This window comes from Callorhinus ursinus, unplaced genomic scaffold (assembly GCF_003265705.2).
Source record: "Callorhinus ursinus isolate GAN/ISIS: 27379988/994484 unplaced genomic scaffold, GSC_fseal_2.0 scaffold27, whole genome shotgun sequence".
NCBI classification, from domain to species: Eukaryota; Metazoa; Chordata; class Mammalia; order Carnivora; family Otariidae; genus Callorhinus; species Callorhinus ursinus.
The window spans coordinates 5,211,509-5,234,512 of record NW_027397089.1 but is presented as its reverse complement, the minus strand read 5'-3'; the positions used below and the strand labels follow the sequence as shown (position 1 = coordinate 5,234,512).

The 23,004-nt window shown below is 41.5% G+C and overlaps 1 protein-coding gene and 1 long non-coding RNA gene across 4 annotated transcripts in view; one reads left to right on the top strand and one right to left on the bottom strand.

Moving 5' to 3' along the window:
- TMTC1 (transmembrane O-mannosyltransferase targeting cadherins 1) overlaps positions 1-23,004 on the bottom strand; it is a 281,565-nt gene that overhangs the window by 229,155 nt on the left and 29,406 nt on the right. For 2 of the 3 annotated variants that reach the window (XM_073877756.1, XM_073877758.1), the window contains exons 2-5: positions 17,813-17,990; positions 8,773-8,846; positions 5,584-5,760; positions 1,771-1,977 (exon numbers count right to left, since the gene is read on the bottom strand). In XM_073877756.1, the coding sequence (XP_073733857.1) occupies positions 1,771-1,977; positions 5,584-5,760; positions 8,773-8,846; positions 17,813-17,990 (636 nt within the window). The remainder of the gene's footprint in view (positions 1-1,770; positions 1,978-5,583; positions 5,761-8,772; positions 8,847-17,812; positions 17,991-23,004) is intronic. The other variant, XM_073877757.1, reaches the window with a different exon arrangement.
- LOC141370146 (uncharacterized) overlaps positions 16,749-23,004 on the top strand; it is a 17,755-nt gene continuing 11,499 nt past the window's right edge. The window contains exons 1-3 of the long non-coding RNA XR_012373946.1: positions 16,749-16,814; positions 16,916-16,962; positions 19,653-19,852. This is a non-coding gene — a long non-coding RNA (uncharacterized lncRNA). The remainder of the gene's footprint in view (positions 16,815-16,915; positions 16,963-19,652; positions 19,853-23,004) is intronic.

Genomic DNA, 23,004 nt, shown 5'->3' with positions numbered 1-23,004 from the left:
TTCTATTAATTCCTCTTTTTTTCTCCTCCTTGGCCTTTCTTTAAAAAATTTACAATTTCCCTAAAATGCTGTCTTTTCCTCCATGGCCCTCCATAAAAAAGTCAAGATTTCCTCACTGATAGGACTCTCTTACCTCTTTTCTTCCTTCCACAGGAATTTCATATATTTCTGTGATTTCATCCTCCCCCTGCTCTCAGAAAACCTATTTCTCCCCTAGCCTTCCCATCTCCAGTAACTGGCACCACCATTCACCCAAATGTTGAAGCCAGAAACCCCCAAATCCTCATGTTCTGCCGTTCCCTTACCCCTCCCTTCATCCCAAGCATCAGCAAGTCCTGTGGAACCTATATCCAAAAGATGCCCCAAATCCAACACAGCATTTCATCTCAGTCCTTGTCGCCCTTGGCCAAGACCTTCTTCTTCTCATTCAGTCTGGATAAAATTCTCCAAACCCTTCTCCCTGCTTTATTCTTGCCCCCTCACATCAAGCACTACAAAGAAGCCAGTGAATATTTTAAAAAGGAAATGTGATTTCTCTCAACACTTATAACAAACAAACAAGAAACCTCTAAAGTCTCCCCTCTTCACCTAGAACAAAATCCAAACTTCATTTCAGGGCCAATAGGGCCCTTCATTACCTGGGCCTGGCCGCTCCCTGACCTCGTCTCTTCCAACTCCCACTTGCTCATTATCCCAAGTCTGGAACCTTCTGCCCAGATCTTGGCAGGTCTTTGCAGGACGAGCTCCTCCTGTCATTATAAGGATGCCGGAGGCCTTCCCTGACCAACCAACCCAAATTTGGCCCAGCCAGGCCGGCCCATCACTCTTCCTCACACCGTCCATTCCTTGGTGGTTATTTAGTGTCTGTCTTCTTCTACTGGAAAAGAAGCTACACAAGAAAAAGGACCTTGTCCTCCTTACTTACCAGGACATCCCTGGTGCCTAGAACAGTGCCTGGCACATGACAGATGTTCAACAGCCATTTGTTGATGAATGAATGATGAATGGAGCAAGATGCAAACAACAGGCAAAAGTGGAAATAACTGGAAATTAAGACCCTGAAATGAGAGTTTTCAGGGACCGCAGAGAGAAATAAGAACTGCAATCTGAAGTGGTAAAGTGCTAACAGGATGAATCTAATTTTCATCTTTATTAAATTCTGACTTGCCCATGGTTCGAGTTATTTTAGAGGCAACCTAATTAATGAGGGCCCGTTCTGATGAATCTATGTTAATTTTCATGGCTGGGTCAAAATATTTTTTAAAAGAAAGAAAACCACATGCTTTATAAAAGCTTGTCTTGTATCCTCAAAAACATTTCTGAGAGGCGGAGTCCCCTGGGCTTCCCCCCATACTCGTGCTGTAATGAATTCCTGTCACACATGAAGACTGAGCGGGGAAGGGAGCAGGGGAACGTAGCACACACTCCTCGCCCACACTCCCAGGGTACCCGCTCTCCAGTGCAAGGTTCTTCCACCAGGGACACGGTCTAGTGTCTGTCCTTCTTAACTGCGGCTTCACAGACCCACACCTCACCCCGTGCTTCCAAATCAAGGCACATAGCAGGGCAGCTACTTGCTGCTTCTAGCGACTCCTTTCCTACCTAATCTAATTCAGGGAAAGGGAGGAACGAAGAGAAGGGGGGAGGGAAACAGGGCGGGAGAGGGGCAGTCACGAAACACTCACTCAGTACTTTACTTCTCCTGCCCACCCATGCTACACCAGGTGGTGCTGGAGGGTGAAAATGGGCATGGGGAGCTCAGCTTAGTACCTCATCATGGACCACACAGCTCGAGGAGACACAGGGAATCCACTGCTCTTGGGTTCTGGTGGCGATGGGGAGTGGCAGCCACCCCAAGCTCCTCGGTGAGGAAATCGATGCTGCTTCCCATTCTCCCGGTGAGGGTGCACAGGCAGCGAGGGGGGCTGAGGGTTCGAAGGCTGCTGAGGGCTGCACTGATGGATGACCCCATTGCTCCTAATTGTGCACATGGCATTGAGGGGAAAGAAAGTCAAACAGAATGACAAGGCTTGCAACAAGAAATAATAGTCCCCTGGCCCACTCCCAAGTCCTCTTCCCTGGAAGCAACCATTCTCAAGTCTTTTAGCTCTTTTGTTTCTGGTATGTATCACAATGTTTTAAAAAATAACACAATTATAACATTATTTTTTTATTTTGGAACTTAGCCTTACTTACTACACTAGAAGTCTCAGTCCCTCTTACATGGTCACCAACACAAACATACACGTGCGGGCACGCATGTGCACACAAATACACACACACACACACATTCACACACACCCTCTTCTTCACCCCTCGTCCTCCAGATAGATTTCTTTCAAAATATTTGGTTGAAGTGGTATTCGGGATTTACATAATTATGATCTTATAAAATACTGTTCATCGCTGATCTATCCAATGTACCTTGATTACATTTTCTTTCATGAATCCTCTGAGATAGAATTCATAACCACCGAACGGGCAAAAATTAAAATGTCTGATACTACGAAGTGATGCCCAAAATATGGAGCAAAGCAAAAGGGATTCTCAGACGTTGTTGCAATCATTTCAAGAGCAATGCTTCAATACGGGACACAGTTAATGTGCATCTATCCGTGGTCCCAGCAACTCTACTTCTGTGGTTATGCCTGAGAGAAACCCACATGTATTTGCACATACACACACACAAAATCCACTGCAGCATAGTTTAAAAGAGCAAAAAATGTACAAATAACCTAAATTCCAAATCCAGAAAAACAGATAAATTTTGATATTTAAATAACTGTACAAGAGTTAAACTGAATGTACTATAGCTACACATATCCAGAATGATGTATCTCAAAATCCCAAGTGAAATGAAAAGCTAGTGATACTATTCATATAAAGTCTGAAAATATGTTAAAAATATACTATTTGATACTCACTGGTAAATACATATTAAGTAATGGCATAAAAATAATCATAGAAATGAAAAGTGACGAATTCAGGACAGTGGTTACTCTCAGAGAAAGAGGTTAGGGACTGGAGTCAAGGAATGTGACTCTCCGCATGTTGGAAATGGTATCCAAATTTTTAGAAAAGAAAGAAAAGTAAAAAGAAATTTAACTTTCGGGAGCTGATCTTTCACTGAAAATGTTTCTTCCTAATGGTGATGTCAAATCAAAGAAATCCCACTCCATTCCTGTGGTCCAATCTTAAAATTTAGGAATAAATTGTCCTTCATGTAGAAGGGCTTCCAACATTCGTTTTTGTTACCATGTCTTTCCTGGTGCCTGAATCATATAAGACCTCAAGAACAACTTAATGCCAAGATGTTTATTCTAAATGAACAGATAAAGTGGGAGGACAGCCCTAAAGAGTCTGTGCAAAACTGTGTGTGTGTACATTATTCTTGGAAAGGGGACACAATTCCGTGAGATTTTCAAAAGGGTCATGACCCTCACTACATCCAGAACGTCTGAGTTGATCTCATGGTACAAATGTGAGCCCAGGCCTTGGGCAGCAGATGTCCTGAGAGGTCTCAGGTCCCTGCTCTGTGTTCCGTCCATAGAGGCAGAGGTTACTCAGGGGGCAAGCCTGTGGCTCCGGAGTCACACAGACAGGGATCCAAATCCTAGCTCCCCCTGAGATTTGGTGACTCTGGAGAGGTCACTTTCTGTGATTCTGTTTTCTCCTCCATAAAATGAGGCTAACAGTTATTCTGAACATTAAGTGACTTCATGCCTGCAAATGGCATGGCACAGTGCCTGGCATGTGGCCAGGACTCAAGAGATCTTAAGCGTTATTGGCCAGGTCTCCCCGGCACATGCTCTCTGTCCCGACCGCTGTTCGCAACTGTCATCAGTTACTTGTGTAATGACTTAGACAACGTCTGGCTCCCCCCACTACTGTATATGCCCCTGGAGGGAAGAAATCTTTCTCGTTCTTGGCCAGGCACAGAATGAGTATGTGTTGAACGGGTGGATAGAAGGATGAAGGAAAGAACGAACGTCTCCACTTATGCAGAGCTGCGCTGGTGAGAGCCAAAAGCGACTAAAAAACAAAGCAGGGACTATGAACTGTGCAACTCCGGAGCTACATATCAGCAGTGTGAGTCCTCCCATAGAACTTCCAGTGGTTTAGTATTAGGAAGGCCAGGAACAGTTCTTAAATAAATAAAAGAGACAATTATCCCCTTTGAAAAAAGCCTGGCTCAACAGCGACCAGGTGAAGCAGAAAGGAGTATACAGGCACCGCTGGGCTGGAGAGCCCCGAGACCAGAGGACACATGACTTCATGGATGAGGTTAAAATCGCTCTGGACTGGACCACAGGGGAGGGTCTGCAGTCAGTCGTCACATCCTTCTGCCGTCAGGGAGGCAAAGCAGAAAGGGCTTAGGACGCGGAGCTACAGAGGAGGCAAGAAGTGGGAACAGGACGGGTTGCTAGGTCGTCCTGTAAAAAGTAAGGCTGGCACTGCAATCCCTCCCATTGGTCAGGAGGATGGAGAGGCAAGGCACTCTTATACAAGCCAAGGGGAGGTCCTCAGGCTCACAGCTTTCCTGGCATGAGCTTAGGGCAAAACGATAACCGAGCTCCTTCCTCTTACACGCCTCTTGAGATTTACAGAGAGCCACCAGAGCACTAAAGTCTATTTAAATTATCTCCAAGCACGCCCAGGCAGGAAGGTGATCAGAATGTAATGACTCATCTCAGCTTGTTGCCACTCAATAACACTGCTCTTATCTTTATGTCAAGGAGTATAAAGAGGTAGCGAATGGGATAAAGAGGCAGGGGTTTTTTTAAAGCTAAAATTCTTTGTCGGATGAAGCAGAAGAATAAATCAGCCACATTTTTTTAAAAGTTCAGAAGTAAGGGCCTTATAATTACTGAAAAATGGGGTCTGCATGGCAAATTGTTTGTAATTATGGATTTGATAGAGAAAGAAAAATATAGTGTGTGCTTGAACTTTTAATATGCCATAGCATTCTTACCATCTATAATCCACTGGATATAATGAATGTGCTTAAACTCTTTAAGTGAAAATAGGCTACTAAATAAACTCGACCTTTAATTTGAATATAACATGTATGGTTTAGAGTGGCCTTTTGTGGAATTCCAAAACAAGACTCCCAAATACTCTTAGGTAACAGCATCATCCCTAGAACAAGTAAGCAGACCCAACTTAGCAGTGCTTTTTGATGGGTAACACTCATTTGAATGCAGGGATTCAAGGCAAGCTGTTAAGAAACAGTTACCATTTGCAACCACTTCTCTTTGCGAATCAGAATTTCTCAATAATACGCAACCAAAACAATCTAGCAACATAAACTTGGCAATTAACACAGATACTTTCCAATTCCAAATTTGGGGCTCACAAAATCTTTATAGTCCTCACTGATTTCTATAAAGTGTGAAGGGTTGGAAATATCTAATGCATTTATCTTACCAAAACAATTACCTTATTAATTTATGATCTAAGACGAGGTTACGTTTAACAAAATGTTATACTTTTTTTTTTTTACTGAAAGCTTGAAAGCTATTGATTTAAGTAATTCTTCTCTGCACATACATTGCTTGATATAAAAACTTTAAAATGACTTACGATTTCTCTTGCTTGTGGGATAGGGAAAAGAGATCATAAACCAAGCACACTCCAAACACCGTGATGCCTGTCTCTTTCACCAGCATCGCGCAGGTTCCCAAAAACAAACTGAGCAGCAAGAAGAAGGGAGAAGTGGTGGGAGGGAAACATTCCCCAACATGATGCTGGTCCACACTCCTGGAAAACAAGATCAAGGCTCTTTTAATCTAAGAAGAAATGTGAGTCACTGAGAAATACTAACTTTTAAAAATTAGATTTAACAATCAATTTCATTGTATTCTAAATAAGCAGGTGAACAAAGATTTCTTCATGAACGTTCATCACAGAATTATTTAAAATTGCAAAGATGAGAAAAAGTGAATGCCCAACAACACTGAACCTGGTACCTAAACTAAGGTACATAGAAATTACGGTAAAATATGGCATATAACAAATGGACACTAAAAAAACACTTAAAATGCCTCCATAGAGATGTAGTTAGTGGCATGGAAGGATGTTTGAGTGAATATATTTTAAGCGAATAGTACAGATTACTAAACTTATGCATGAACTCTGAAATCAGGTTCCCTGGGTTCCCATCACAGCTTCGCAGCTAACTGGGTATTATGGGGCGGGTCATTATACCTCTCTGTGCTTCAGTTCCCTTATGTATGAAATAGGATCACAGTGTTGTAGGCAGAATTAAATAAGTGACTTACTACATGTTAAGTGCTTATCATCATTATTGTTATTTTGGTGAAGGTGTTTCATAGGCTTCTGTACATAAATCAGTCAGTGGATATAGACACATATCCTGAAATATAGTCCTCATTTCCTCTGTGATGAAAATCCAGATGTTTTGGCCTTTTACTTTTCTTTTGGTTAACTGGTATTTTAAAAATTTATTTTCCAAGGGGATGTATTAGGTAAATTTTTTTTCTCAGTATAATTTCCAGCAGGGATTTTCAAAAATCTTCCCGAGCTATAAAGCCTTTTTTCACCTTACAACACAGAATCAGCCCACACCTAAAAACATCACTATTCCTTCAGTCGGTGCCACACCCATCTGCCCCTGCTCCTCTGAAGTAAAGGCCAGTATTTCTGTAGTTAGGACACCTTAGTTGTCTTATGTCTTGGAACAATGACCTAAAATTATATGCCAAATTTGCAGTGGATGTACATTCTTCTCTGAAGCTGGTCTATAAGCTTCGATTGCTAGGAGTGAGAATGGCGTGCACAGTAGAAACTGCAGTCCCATGGCTCATTATCGCCCAGAGACAGACGGACACAATGCTGGCCTCATCATGTTCCCGAATGTACCATCCACATCGAAAAAGCCCAAGAGAATAAGTTTAAACCAAAGGCAACTGTTAATTTTGTTCTAATACCAGAGTTAAACAGCAAAGAACTACCTGGTGAATTTGTATTTAAAATCTTAAAAATGGAAGCCCAATACCATCTCCAATGACTGGCAATGCAGTGTTGAGTCACAAAGCCAGGCCTAGGAGACTAACTGGACACATACCCCCCACTTTTCACAAGCTCACGTTGCTTTAATGAAAGACCCACATGAGTACCTATTCTCTGTAACAGGAAGAAATCCGAAGAGGATTTTTGCTTTTATGAAAAAAGCTGAAAAGCAAAAACAGTGTTTAGTGGTTATTTTGTAGGAGTGTTACCGAGGCGGTGCGCACCCCGAGCAGCACAGTGGCCCTGCCAATTGGCTCCGTCCCCAGGGCCACACTCAGCATCTCAGGACCCAGCCTCCAGAGCTTCGAACTGTGTGAGCATCCGTGTTCTATCTCCATTTAGTCTGTGCATCCATTAGCGAGATGTGTCCGAAGATATCAGAAAAAGCCCAAGAGAAGTTGTTTTTGGGGTCTTGGAATGCCCCCAATTTTTCCATATCAATTAATGGCCACTGTTTCTTCAACTTGAGGCCATTTTAGCTTACAAAAGGTGTTCACAGAAACGCTCTACTTTCAGATAGCGGGGGAAACCTGTACTCAGAAAAGGCTCCACTCGTTAAATCAAAATTCCGTAAGAATTAATTCTTTTCATTCTTGGTCATCCAAGGTCTAAACTGGTTTATAACAGGGTTTCTCAGTCTGAGTACTACTGGCATTTTGGGGAAAATGGTGCTTTGTTGTAAGGGTTGTCCTGTACATTGTAGGACCCTTGGCCTCTACTTAATAAATGCCAGTAGCACCTTTCTTTTTTTTTTTTTTTGCCAGTAGCACCTTTCCACTTAACGACAAGCAAAAGTGTCTCCAGACATTCCCAAATGTCCCAAGGGGAAGACCATAACTGCCCCATATTGAGAACCACTTGTTTAGAATTGCATGGCTCAGAGTCACTGGGCTCTGAAAGATGGCAGGTCAATGAACTCATCCAAAGATCAACATTCACAAATCCCTAACCAGGTATCCCTCCATGAAGTAGGGTGACATGATTCACTGGCCCCCTTTTTTCTGGGCCACCCCGAGCCATCTACCCTACTCCCATTCTCTTTTTAACCTGCCCCTTTCCCTATGTGGTGGATACGTCACAACTCACGTGAGAATCTGAGCACTTTGGGGAGTAAGGGCAATATAATGGGAAATTATTTTATTGCTTTTCAGCATCCCAAAGTAAGGAACTTATGTATTTTTATGAAAGGATGTGTAAATTAGAAAACCACAGTTAAGAAATACTACCTCCAATTCAGCCTTTGTTATTTTAAGTTCTGAGCTACTTTAGTGAGGATAATAAAGAGGAAAAAAAATTAAGACCAAAATGAAAAAGGAGGAATTAAACAAATCACAGCCAAACAGAAGAAAGGACTTACAACCCAATATATATTGGCTCGGAGATTTCAAATTCCATTCTCAGTAAGAATAATCAAGAAGCCAGAGCTTCCCAACACTGGGAGAGCAGTTCCCTTTAAAAGGCGATGGCAAGGCTCAGAATGTGGCTGGAAGAGAGAGCAGCCTTGCATTTGCTAAGGGGGGACTGTCTAAGCTGGTCTCCACAAAGCTCTCTGGGCATTTTGCTGCCAAGAAGCCTCCCTCCTCTCTCAGATAGATGCTCAAAGTCCGCGCGCAAGCGCACGTACACACACACACACACACACACACACACACACACACACACACACACACACACACCAGAAATTCCCCAGGGGAAAGCAGGATTGCAACCACAGAGAAGGGCATTCTTAGCCATACCTACCTATTGTAGGAGAGAAAGGCCAACAGAAAGAACAGGCATGCTAACACATCGGCTCTGCCAACAATTCCAGCCACCTAGAAAGTTTGAAAAAATAAAGACCTCAGAAAATGACTTTCAGAAACCAGTTACAGAAATGCATTCGTTTTTAGATGAATGTAAAGTATGATAAAATGAGAAAACACATTGTTCTTCAAATCTGACATATGACTAACCACCTCTGGTTATCATATATATAACAGTAAGTTTATAGAAGGAGAAAAAGAGGAAGGAAGGGAAAATATTTTCATGCTTAATTTTATTTTTCACCGTTCTTCTATAGAAGGGCAATTCAGATCATCAAGGTTATTCATTTACTGGTTTATTCAAAAATATTTTTCGAGCAATGACTGAGTGCCAGACACTGCACTAGTCTTTGGTACCAGAGTGCTAATGGAGCAGAGGATATTTACAGAGGACTAGAAAAAAATAAGTTTAGGAAACAATAATCCTGGTAAAAATAGGAATGAGTATGAACTCATGATCACCATGTGAGCACATGTACATGCATGCGTGTGTGTGTGTGTGTGTGTGTGTGTGTGTGTGTGTGTGTGTGTTTCTTAGTTCTGTCACTGAAAGAGCCTAAAAGCAAGATAGCCCAGTAGCAAAGAGCCATCCTGGCACTGACCGCCAACCATTCCTCCACGAAAGAGAACATGGGCTCCCTGGAGAAGTGGCCGGTTCGAGGGCTGAGGCTAAGGAGATACCAGAGGAGCTTGGATCATCTTGTCATGTTAAAAGTTAAGAAAGTGTGCGAAAAGTGACAGGTACATGTCCACAGGACACAGAAGCCAGTGCCAAGGGGCTCCCACTAGCCAAATATCAGGCCATTTGAACATCAAAATAAATAAGGACAATAATAAAACAAACCATTGAAAAAAAACAGACATCCATGAGTGCATCCTGATATTGATGGATGGGTGAATGAATGCACATATAAGCACATACATAATACAGTAAGCAAGTGAATGGGAAAAAATAGAAAGCTCTTCCTTACACTGAAAATCCAGTTCATGAATGTGGAGGGAATAGTGTGGCTGGCAAATCGCCATTTTGCATCCAAAAGATTCAAGATTAGAATGAACAAGAGACATCACAAAATACCAGTGGATGCTAAATCTAGGGTGTAAAGGTTTAATAAAGCACGGAGTGTTAGCTGGGCTTCAACGCACTTCCTTCAAAGCATTTACTTGTTAAATAAAAAAGTAAAAAGAATAATTGTACTATGGAGAAAATGCATTACACCTTAACTGGGGAATCAAACTTGACCTCACCGATAAAGGGCAAACAGATGTGGCATGTCTCTGCAGGTGATAACCTGAGAGGGACACAATATTGCTTTTGTCAAATTCCAGCCAGGGATACATAACCTGAATATAATCAGGAGAAGACATCGGACAAACCCAGGGTGAGGAACACTCTATCAAATATATAAATACATATATTTTATATTAATAAAGTATAAAATACAACAATTCTACATCATTTTATATCATTAAAATTTCAATATTTTAATATCTCCTCCTTTGTATTGTATCATGATTTACTAGATATATTACAACTCCTATAATCTAAAGTATTATAATACTGTCTATGTTATTACATATTACATGTATATTATGCTTACATAATATATTACATGTGCATATATTATGTTTCTATTTTATATACTGTATATTTTTACATATTTCAATATTTTACATAAAAGAGTTATACTATTTGTCCCTCTACATTACAAAAATTTAATATAAAATATAAATAAGGAAGTTTAGAAAATATAAATTTTATAAATCATGGGTTATAAGTTATACAACACATATGTATGATAAATAATAATCATTTGAAATAACATATTACACATCAATTGCAATGTTATAATATCATGTAAACAGTTTATAATACACATACTAAAAATAAGTTTTAAATTATATTTAAAGCTGTGAATTATATTATAGAAAGACAATGAAGACTGGTAACTGCCCCAAACTTGAGACTAAAGAGAAATATGACTAATGGTCTTGGTTTTAGAAAATATACAACTAAATTATTCAGATGTAAAGAGGCATGAATTATGCAACCTACTCTCAAATGCTTCAGAATACGAATAATATTTTTATATATTAAGGGGAAAAGAGAGGAAGAATGACAAAAATAAATGTAGTAAAATGTTAAAAATTGGTGAATCTGGGCAATGAGTATATGGTCATTATATTTTTGAAGTTGAAAAAAATTTTTTAACATGTTACTTAAGAAAGGGACAGAAGTGGAGGGAGAGTGGGGAACAGACAGCTATTTATAAATCTTTGTGTTAGTCCACTACTACTTAAAACGTGCAAGCATTTCTCTTGATTTTTTTGAAATTCAAGAAATAAAACTGTAAAGGAAAAAAATGGGGTATGGTTCAAAGAATGCTTCTCACGAAGGCCATGTATGAGCTGGATCTTAAAGATGAGTAAGAGCTCACAAGGGGAAGGAACAGGGTTGACATTTCAGGCACAGAAAACTGCATCACCCAAACCATCCAGGACCTGTAGTCCACTGTGTTAGAGAATCAATCATAATTAATAGCAGAAAACAGTGTTCTGGGAAATACACTTATGAATACTCTCATATAATGAGCACACTTTGCAGTCCTAAAGGAGGGGCAATGACACATGCATGTAGCTAGACCATCCAAGGCTTGAATACAGACTCCTTCTCTTGTGGTTTGAGTGAGACTCAATTTTGTTATCTTTAATTTCTGGGATTTGATTTTTTATCTTTATTATTTTTTAAGATTTTATTTATTTATTTGAGAGAGAGAGCGCACGAGCAGGGGGGAGGGGCAGAGGCAGAGGGAGAAGCAGACCCCCTGCTGAGCAGGAAGCCTGATGACATGGGGCTGGATCCCAGGACCCTGAGATCACGACCTGAGCCAAAGGCAGATGCTTAACGCTTAACTGACTGAGCCACCCAGGTGTCCCCCGTTTTGTTATCTTTAAAATGAGCATAACACCCCCACCTCATGATACTGTTGTGATTAATGAGATGATATATATGAAGTGCCCACTCAATGTGGGTGTCCTTTTTTCTTCCTTTTCCCTGCAGAGAAGGTGGGTGGGACTCAGTGCTGAGACAGGTTTTCTTGTGGGGCTTATAGAAATCATCTTTTTATATTAAGGCTTATATGTATGATATTTTAATTTAATTTTGTTAGATAATCAAATATATTAGTTAAAAATATAAGAAGATAATTTAATTACATACTTGCATAGGGATTGACAGCAAGTCACATACTGAGCAAAATTCTAGTCCAAAGCAAAATTCTAGTCCAATCTACACCAAGAGAAACCTGGATATGGCTAAAGAATTTCATGAGCAGTACAGAGTTAAAAGGTATTAGCTGATGTGGATACCTGGAACACACACTGTTCATTGAGCCATTAATCTATAAGGAGTTTGAGTGCCAAATCAGGAAGACTGCGCGACTCAAGGGAGGTAGGCAATGACAATATGGTGTCACACCTCAGTGTCAAGAACCAGCTCTGACTCACAGTCAGGAAAGCAACAATTGCACACGGATCACTCATGAGTTCAGATCTGCTCCGTCTGCACAACGGCGTCTCTGAGCATGGAGCTCAGCATCACCTGCAAGGCCCCTGGAAGGTGAAACAGAGAGCCCAGCTCGCTAGCAACACATCTGGGCCCAGAGGGACACTCATCACGGCACAACTGGTGCTGCCAACTCACACAACAGCAAGACTTGCAAGCTGATACTGGGTGTAGCAAGTTGGAAGGAGGCAATCACAAGCTAGCAAGCATAATTAATGTGCTAAAGGCGCCTGAAGCCTCCTTCTCAGATTGCAGCCAGTTTGTGCTGCCAGGAAGCCAGCTGGACCGGCCCAGATAGAAAGAATGTAGCATCCCTTGGAGCAGAAGCTCAGAGGGTGGGTTGAAATATTAGTGCTGACACTGAGAGACTCGGTGGCCAGTTCACTGAACACCTACTCGATATCCCTGTTGAGCTGGGGTCTCTGGGGCAAAGGGGTTAGAGGTCTTAAAAACAAGGTGCTTGTCATCAACTACTGTATGTCTAGACCAACCATTCACTTTCACTGCAATTCAGTTAGTCAGTATCATCATGTTCAGTAACGGCATGATTTATTCCACTCAACAAACGATTTCCAAGGACATCCTCTGTGCCAGGTACTGTGCCAGATGGACGAGTATGCCCTGCCGCAAGGCGTTTAACATCCGGTGGGGGGGGGTCAAAGGAGGGTATTAATACGATACAAGGGAGCCGCGTGTATCATAAAGAGGAGAAATAATTGCCACGAGAAGAATGGAGGGATTGACTTTGCAGAATCTGGAAGGCTTCACGGAAAGGCTGGTGTTATACACTAAAACCTAAAGGACAAGCAAGGAAGGCTCAGTAAGCTCAAGACAGGGGAATGTGAATCCGGGACCCAAGAAGGACCACAGAAGCATTCCAGGCAGAGGAAGGCGCAGTCTGAAAACACAGGAGGTGTTTCTGGAAGGGAAGGCATAAAGTGATGAGAGCATGGAGTAAGCAAATGAAAGGGGACAGGAGTGAGCAAATATGGGATGTTAAGTTGGAGCTCCTGGGGCTTGATTCTAAGACAACATAGGCTGAACTGTAGGATGCCGGGAAGTACAAAGGACTTAGCCAAAAATACATGCAGATGGATAGCATGCATTTCTGCCTCAAGCTGCAGGTTTTCCTCACCAAGAGGGTGGTTTTTACCTGGGAACTGAATCCTGTAACGCAAACTCAAAGGATGGTAAAAATGAGAAAACTTCATTGGGTAGCATTCAAACAATGTAACAATCAGATCTAAGTCCTAGCAAGCTTAACAGAATCACATGTGAAAAATACCAGTTAATTTAATTTGCCCCCCAAACTTCTTATTTCTTAGCAGACCATTCATAGGATTTGCATAAAGTATACCATATGTACCAAGTTATTGATTGTTCCCTCTGCACAAATGAGTCCCATTAGTGTCAGACAGGGCCAGGAAACACACACATAACATGCAACAGCTGAAAGCCAGGCTGACTGATTAGATCATGACCGATTCTCTCCTATGTGTTCTTGTCCCAGTTCTGGAAATGGTGACCTTAACCCTCAACTCCATGTGTCAGTATCTCCTGTTCCTGCTTTTGACTTGACATAAGTGCCTTCCTTCCAACTGATAATGTTTCTATGATGATTGCTAAGTTTCCATTCCCACCAGGGAATTACAATGATTTTCCCCATTTTCCCAATTTCTCTGCTTATTTTTTTTTAATTTTTTATTGTTATGTTAATCACCATACATTACATCATTAGTTCTTGATGTAGTGTTCCATGATTCATTGTTTGTGCATAACACCCAGTGCTCCACGCAGAACGTGCCCTCCTTAATACCCATCACCAGGCTAACCCATCCCTCCACCCCCCTCCCCTCTAGAACCCTCAGTTTGTTTCTCAGAGTCCATCGTCTCTCATGGTTCGTCTCCCCGTCTGACTTACTCCCCTTCATTCTTCCCCTCCTGCTATCTTCTTCTTTTTCTTTTTTCTTAACATATGTTGCATTATTTGTTTCAGAAGTACAGATCTGTGATTCAACAGTCTTGCACAATTCACAGCGCTCACCATTCTGCTTATTTTTCTGATGATTCAGAAAATATACTGTCAGAAAACCCTTCGAAGAATCGCAAGGTCTTCAATGAGGAAGGGTCTGGGCCTACCCTAGTCATTGCTATACCTCCCGCACTTAAATATTTGTTGAAAGATTGAGAAAATCAATGAATTTGTTCCTTATACTTAAGTTGGAGATAATTTTTTATTACAACATATTGTTTTGTCTTGTATGTATTTATGTGCATGTTCTTTGGCTTTTTTAGGAGCTGGTGAACAAATTATGGGTAGGGACCCCTTACCCACACACATACCCTCCCAGCACCTACCAGTGCCTACATCAAGCAAGTATTCATTTACTGTATGTTGATTACATAATTAAGGAAACAAATCCTTAATCATACCAACATGTTTAAACAGAACCCCTCCCTCAAAAAATGTTAATCCTCCATCCTTCCTGGGATTACTTACGGTCCTGATTTTCTTCTTATTTAGCAAAGGGGAGATATATCCCTCTGACTCCCTCTCCAGCCACACTATCATCTATTTTTCTTTTCTTTTATAATAATTTATCACTAAGTCTTCTGTAACACAATGTTTTTTTTTTCCCTATCTCTCTGTCTTCTTCCTTAGAAACCTAAACTAATACCTATAATTGAATGATGGTCTCCTATTTACTTCCTAGTACAGATTGTTACGTAAGTCAAATTTCTTCACCTCCTTCTTACACTTCTCTCATTCCTTGTGAATGCAAACAGTTTCTCTAAAATTTTTCCCTAAATGTCCAGCTCTCAGACTCCTTTGTCCCTATAATTGTGCTATCATGGATTTTTTTTTTTTATTAGCTTGTTGAAACCTTTTCTTAAAGGTCACTTTGCTAACAGGATTTTTCCTTTTTCTCAGAATTCAACCAAACTCTACCAGCCCATGACCCCACTGTCCAAGGTTACCTGCTCTCCCTCTTTACAAGCACAGAATTAAGACTGTTATTCTCCTACTCCTTTATTCTTCCATGCAAAAATTTTCCCCAAGATACTCCAAGCACATATTCTCCACTGTACTTTGACCCGGCATCATATATTCTATATGGCTAGGAGCTCATTATTTGAAGCTTATTATTTTCCATTTACACAAACGTGAACAGGCTCTTCTTTAAATGACAGACATTTCACACCCATTCTCCTTGAACTCTTATTTCTATTTTATTTCCCCCTGAGCATTGTTTCTTAATGTATTGTGCAGTCATGCTTAAAAATATTCTACTTATCATCTTCTCTCTCTGTAATAAAAATACATATATAAAGTTACCGAAGTTACCCCACTTAGTATTAATACACAATTGCTCAATACATCATAAATTAGAAAAAATGATAAATAGCTCTTAGATATAAAAATACACTTCTTAATAACAGGTTTAGCAGGTTTTTCTTTTTTCTTTTTAAAGATTTATTTATTTGAGAGGCAGAGGAATAGAGAGAATCTCAAGCAGACTCCCCACCAAGCACAGAGCCCGACGCGGAGCTCGATCCCATGACCCTGAGACCATGATTGGAGCTGAAATCAAGAGCTGGACACTTCACCGACTGAGTCACCCAGATGTCCGTTTCTTTTCAATAAGTGCAATTATTGACGGAATATTACTTTAGGTTAGAATAAGAAAGCATACTGTATCAGTTCCATCCTAGCTTTCATCTTTACAGAAATGTTCACATAAGTAAGTGAAACAGAAGTAGCTATGTTATAGCAGTGACTTAATTCTTTGAACACCAAGGTCATCTGCAAAATCATAGTGATCTATCATATTACATAATGCTTAATGATCTACCGGCCCGACAACTCAATCAGATCCTCCTTTAATTTGGTTGAAAGCAAATAATTTCAACATACCCATCATGAGAGTTACCTATCATTAGAGTCATTCACTTTCATGGTTTCTCAGCACTACAGCAAAAATGGCTTCACCGAGACTTTCCAAAGGACTACTACTTATAGCCTTCCACTTAGAGGGACCTTTTCAGTCTAAAATACTCAAAAAAGGCCTGGGAAATTGACCTTAAGTAATGTAATTTTTTTATAAAATGATTTTTTTTTCTTTGTCACTCACTCCAAATATATTTGTGTCAAAACCTTGGGCTTACAGATGTAGAATACTGTTTGTAGAAAAAGTCCATCATGTAGCCTAACTACATTGTGTTCATGTAGCCTAACTGGCAAAACCAGTCCTCATTACAAAACCAATTGGCCAAATCAGGCTTCTTGTGTCAGCTCAAATGAACATATTATGATGCATTCCCATGACAACCATCTCACTTCTGAATTCAGAAGATTAACACAGGCCACCATACTCCACTTCTAATGCTACGCTCCATTCTTCACAGAAATACGTGTAAGACAAAGAGCAATATGAAGCCCCACTCCAGGGTCTGTGATGCCTCAATTGAAGGAGGCTTTGCTGACACCAATATATTAAATTGTTTCTTTAAACAGTACCTCAGAGATGTGGACACCTGGGGCATAGAAAAATTCTGATGTAGGTGAGACATTCCTTTTTATTTTTCAGTGAGACGACAAGTGGAAGGGAGGAGGGAGAGGAGAACCAACTTGACACCCTGACCCTGCGTGTGTTCTCAGAGAAACTATAGGCAAGTGTCCAGAAGCAAGCTGAGGCTCTGGAAATGATTCTAAAGCCGTGGGGCCCATGGGCCCCTCGGAAAGTCTTTGTCTGCCCCTAGCAATAAGGATAAAATAAACCAACTGTGGTTACTGAGCCATGAAACAAGGTAACTTGATAAATGCCTTCTTGGTGCATGATTAAGTCCATATTTCAAAGAGGACCACAGATCTGAACTATTTATACTTTTTAAATAAATTTTGCATCACCCACCAAATAACCACACTTCACATGAAATAACCTGGAAACCTATTTCTAAGTCCCTATTGTAAGTCTGTCTTTCTACCCTGAAGTATGTCAGTCTAACTTTTTAGCCCTTCCCTCACACTCACTGGCACCATAAATATTATAAATATAAAGCAGAGAGAGAAAAGGTAAAATACAAATGTAGAGCAGGAACGATGCCTCAGCATGATAAGTACCTCCAAATGCCCTGTGCTGTTTAAAACACATTAGAACTTAAATTTTCTTCAAATATAGAACTGTGGCCGTTTATTACAACACATAATAATAACAGTGGTTATCTGGAAAAGCAGTTAAATCGTAGAGGCGATGTGAACATTCAAAAAGACAAGTTATCAAACAGAATGATTTATGTATAAAGATAAACACTTCAGTGGAGCTCTGAATTCACATGGTTTTGAAAGGGGGGGGAGATCAGTTTAGCTTTTTTTTCTTAGTTCCTCGTTTCACGGAGATCCAATGATACTCACCGCCTCTGTGTGAACAGGATGCACAGCAAAAAGCAACGCTGTAGCAAAAGCAAGTCCCCGGTTCCTGAAGACAGCTTTGTCACAGGTGTACATCAGGACAAGAGTCACGAGACAGTGTAAAATCACATTCACCGCATGAAAGTAGAATGGGTTCATGCCAGTCAAAAGTATGTTCAGCCTGTACAAAAAAGACAGAAACAGAAGCTGAATCAGCTACAAACAGAACAGAAACACAAGGAGAGAGGAGGGGATTGATCATTTCAAAAGATAAGTTATTCAATCAATTATTTTTATTTTATTTTATTTTAAATATTTTATTTATTTATTTGACAGAGAGAGAAACACAGCGAGAGAGGGAACACAAGCAGGGGGAGTGGGAGAGGGAGAAGCAGGCTTCCCGTGGAGCAGGGAGCCCGACACGGGGCTCGATCCCAGGACCCCGGGATCACGACCTGAGCCGAAGGCAGACGCTTAATGACTGCGCCACCAGGTGCCCCTCAATCAATTATTTTTAAATGACTCCCAACATCAGGTTACTCTAGATGGGTGAGTATCGTTTGTCCCCATCTCAGGATTTTCCTATCTGCAGAAACTATGGCAAATGCAATACAATTTTATTTCAGAGAACTCTGTGGCCTCACTGAGAAGGCAGGCAGATAGGTGCTGAACTTGTTTTCCCTTCAGTTCGTGGCTCATGTGAACGACCCCATGACACTCTTGCTTTCACTGCCGGCTCTTCCCAAGGAGCTGAGCATTTAAAGGCTAATCCACAGTGCTGTGGGTCAGAGCTGCAACCACTGGAGAGGAGAAAAAAGCCACAAGACTGAGACTGTGGTCACAATTGGGACAAACCAAGCATGAACGTGTTCTCTCACCCACAGTGCCCCCCAGGAACCAAGTTTCCAGATTATGCACCTGGAATGATTGTTAATTACCACCCCACAAGGGATCTTCGGGGCATCTGAAGATGCCATTACCAGCTGCATCTGAAATTAAAAGGATGAGCAAAAGCACATCATTTCAGAATCTGTATTAAATGTTTTCTAACATAAATTCCCAAAGACCTCAAAATCTGAATTCTAAGATTATGATGAAGAAACTAAAGAGAATCACAGAAAGAAGGGAAATTTATGGGGCACCAGGGTGACTCAGTCGGTTAAAGCATCCAACTCCTCGTTTCAGCTCAGGTCATGATCTCAGGATCGTAGAGTCTGCTTAAGATTCTCTCTCTCCCTTTCCCTCTGCACCCCCCACCCCATCCGCATGCTCTCTCTCTATCTCTCTCTCTCTCCCTCCCTCTAAAAAGAAAAAAAAAAGAAATTTCTTGTTCAACATCTTAAAAAATACTTTTCTGAGACAGAAATGCAGAACAGAGAGACTTAAGGTTGCCTTAAATTTAATAACAGGACATAATGTCCCCAATTGATTCTGTGGGGTTAGCAAAAATAGTTGTATAGGGTGTGATTCTTTTGCGGGAGCATATACACCCTAAGTGGGACTGCCTATAGCTGTCTATACTCCAGCTCATTTTACTGAAACAGGAATCCCACATCTTTATTCTCACGTCCTTGATCTGCTTGTCTCACACAAACACCTCCTCTCTGCCAAAACAATTGAGAATGTAAAAGTCAACTTTAGTGATGGCATAAGCATATTCTAAATACTTGACTTGATTCATGCATGAGTTTAACCTACAGAATTTTAAACATCTCAAACTTTATTTGGATACATGAATATAAATGTCATAGTTACTAATTGACTCCATTTTCATTCCCACTGAAGTAATCATGGTCCTAACCAAGCCTAGAAAAATGAATTGCTTTGTGGAATCCAATTTCAGGCCTCCGAAGCAAGACTGGAGCGAGCTGTATGTTGGCCAACCCAGGAGTCTGCGCACAGCCCCAGAGTTCTGAAGACCCGAGTGTGGTGCAAACAGCCCATCTAGAGGGAAAGAGGAATGTGCCGTGAACTAGGGGGCGGGCAGTGCAGCGAAAAACGGGAGAAGAGCAGCCCATTCTGGTGCAGGAGGACCCACCTCTGGTAAGTGAGCTGCTGGAAATCACAAAACTCGGGTTGGGGGAGCTGTGAGAAGGGCAAGACCAGGTCCCTATCCTTGAAGAACTTAGGTGCCATTCCTAGAAAGCCCATCCCCCTGAGGTTGATTTTACATCACCATCTACTCTGTCAGGCTAAGCTTTCCAGGCCAACTAAACCATTCATTTCAAGCTCACCCATGACAATGACATAAAATAGGCAATCTTACAACCAGCTGGTGAGTGTCTAAGTGGGAAGCTCTCCAGTATCAATGTGCACCAAAAGGCTTTAAGAAGTACATAACCGTTGCCCAAAAATACCACTTCTAGGAATTTTCCATAAAGATATAACCAGAAAAGAGTTCAAAGATAGATACAGATAGATATAGGCACAGGTACAGACAAACAGATACAACACTGTGATATGAAAAGAAATACATATTTTGGTCTTGATCCCAACTCCTGATAGAGATTCCAAAAACTCCGTAATTTCTTCTTTTTTTAATTTTATTATGCTATATTAGTCACATATAATACATCATTAGTTTTTGATGTAGTGATCCACGATCCATTGTTTTCATATAACACCCAGTGCTCCGTGCAGTATGTGCCCTCCTTAATACCCATCACCAGGCTAACCCATCCCCCCACCCCCTCCCTACTAAAACCCTCAGTTTCTCAGAATCCATAGTCTCTCATGGTTCGTCTCCCCCTCAGATTCCCCCCTTCATTTTTCCCTTCCTTCTCCTAATGTCCTCCATGCTATTCCTCATGTTCCACAAATAAGTGAAACCATATGATAATTGACTTTCTCTGCTGGACTTATTTCACTTAGCATAATCTCCTCCAGTTCTATCCATGTTGATGCAAAAGTTGGGTATGCATCCTTTCTGATGGCTGAGTAATATTCCATTGTATATATGGACCACATCTTCTTTATCCATTCATCTGTTGAAGGGCATCTTGGTTCTTCCCACAGTTTGGCTATTGCGGACACTGCTGCTATGAACACTGGGGTGCATGTGGCCCTTCTTGTCACTGCATCTGTGTCTTTGGGGTAAATACCCAGTAGTGCAATTGCTGGGTCATAGGGGAACTCTATTTTTGAATTTTTGAGGCACCTCCACACTGTTTTCCAAAGCGGCTGTACCAACTTGCATTCCCACCAGCAGTGTAAGAGGGTTCCCCTTTCTCCACAACCTCTCCAACATTTGTTGTTTCTTGCCCTGTCCATTTTTGCCATTCTAACTGATGTAAGGTGGTATCTCAATGTGGTTTTGATTTAAATTTCCCTGATGGCTAATGATGATTGAACATTTTTCATGTGTCTGTTAGCCATTTGTATGTCTTCTTCAGAGAAGTGACTTTTCATATCTTCTGCCCACGTTTTGACTTGATTATTTGTTTTTTGGGTGTTGAATTAAGAAGTTCTTTATAGATCTTGGATACCAGCCCTTTATCTGTAGTGTCATTTGCAAGTATCTTCTCCCATTCTGTGGGTTGCCTCTTTGTTTTGTTGACTGTTTCCTTTGCTGCGCAGAAGCTTTTTACCTTGATGAAGTTCCAAAAGTTCATTTTTCATTTTGTTTCACTAGCTTTTGGAGATGTATCTTGAAAGAAGTTGCTGTGGGCGATGTCAAAGAGGTTACTGCCTAAGTTCTCCTCTAGGATTTTTATGGACTCCTGTCTCACATTGAAGTCTTTCATCCATTTTGAGTTTATCTTTGTGTATGGTGTTAGAGAAGGTTGAGTTTCATTCTTCTGTATGTGGCTGTCCAATTTTCCCAGCACCATTTATTGAAGAGACTGTCTTTTTTCCATTGCATGTTTTTTCCTGCTTTGTCGAAAATTATTTGACCATAGAGTTGAGGGTCCGTATCTGGGTTCTCTATTCTGTTCCATTGGTCTATATGTCTGTTTTTGTGCCAGTACCGTGCTGTCTTGGTGATCACAGCTTTGTAATATAGCTTGAAATCGGGCAAAATGTGGTAGGAGACGTGGATTTTGTCTGGTCTCAGGAATTCAGGTGAATAGGGATCAAATCATTCTGAACACCTACGAACTCAACAGGAGATTGAAGAAAAGAATAGCAACTACTCTCTGAACAGAAAAGCGACCACTTTCTGGAAGGTAGGACATGCGGAGAAGTGAATCAGAGCCGATATTCGGGATAGACGGCGAGGGAGGGGGCCTCCGTCAGCCGCTTCTGGAAAGTGATAGAGCCACGGAACACAAAATCAGAACTTTTAGAAGTCAGCTCCGCTGAGGGACGTCGCTCCAATGGCTAAGCTGTGGGTAGAACCCTCGCAGGACAGTGTGGTCTCAGGACCCTTGGGGTCACAGAAAGACCGGGGGTGCCTGAGTGCGGCAGAGCTCCCGGGTATCAGAGCGGGGAAGCCGGCTGCAGAGACAGAGCCGAGGCGCGGGCTCTCAGCTCGGGAATGCCATAAACTGTGATCGGTGACAGTCGGGCCACTGCTCCTCCAGCAGGGACCCAACAAGCGGCAGATCCAGGGAGACTCCTCTTCCTCCCCGGGGAGGAGCGGCGCGGGAACGCACCGCAGGGATCCGCTGGGTTTGGAGACTCCAAACGGGGTTGGGTGCCAGAGATAGAAACTCTTGGTCACAGGCCGGGTGAGCGCGCAGTGCTGCCGGAGACCAGGGACACGGGAGTGATTGACTGCTTTTCTCTGGGGGCGCACTGAGGAGCAGGGCCTGAGTTCTCGGCTCCACCAGGGCGGAGATTGGGAGGCCGCCATTTTCACTCTCGTCCTCCAAAGCTGTACAGAAAGCTTGCAGAGAACAAAAGCTCCCGAGAGCAAACCTGAGCAGATTGCTTAGCCCAGACCGGCAAAGGTGGGGCAATTCCGCCTCTCGCAAAGACATTTGGGAACCACCGCAACAGGCCCCTCCCCGAGAAGATCAGCAAGAACAGCCAGCCAAGACCAAGTTTCCGATCAATGAGAACGGGATCGCTCCAGCGCTAGGGGAATATTGCACATAGAATTCATGGCTTTTTTACCATGATCCATTAGTCTTTCAAAGTTAATTTTTTAACTGTTTTTTTTGAATATTTCTTTTTCCTTTTTTCAACCAACATCTTATCAATCCCTTAAAAAAAAATTTTTTATTTTTCATTTTTAGAGTCATATTCTATCC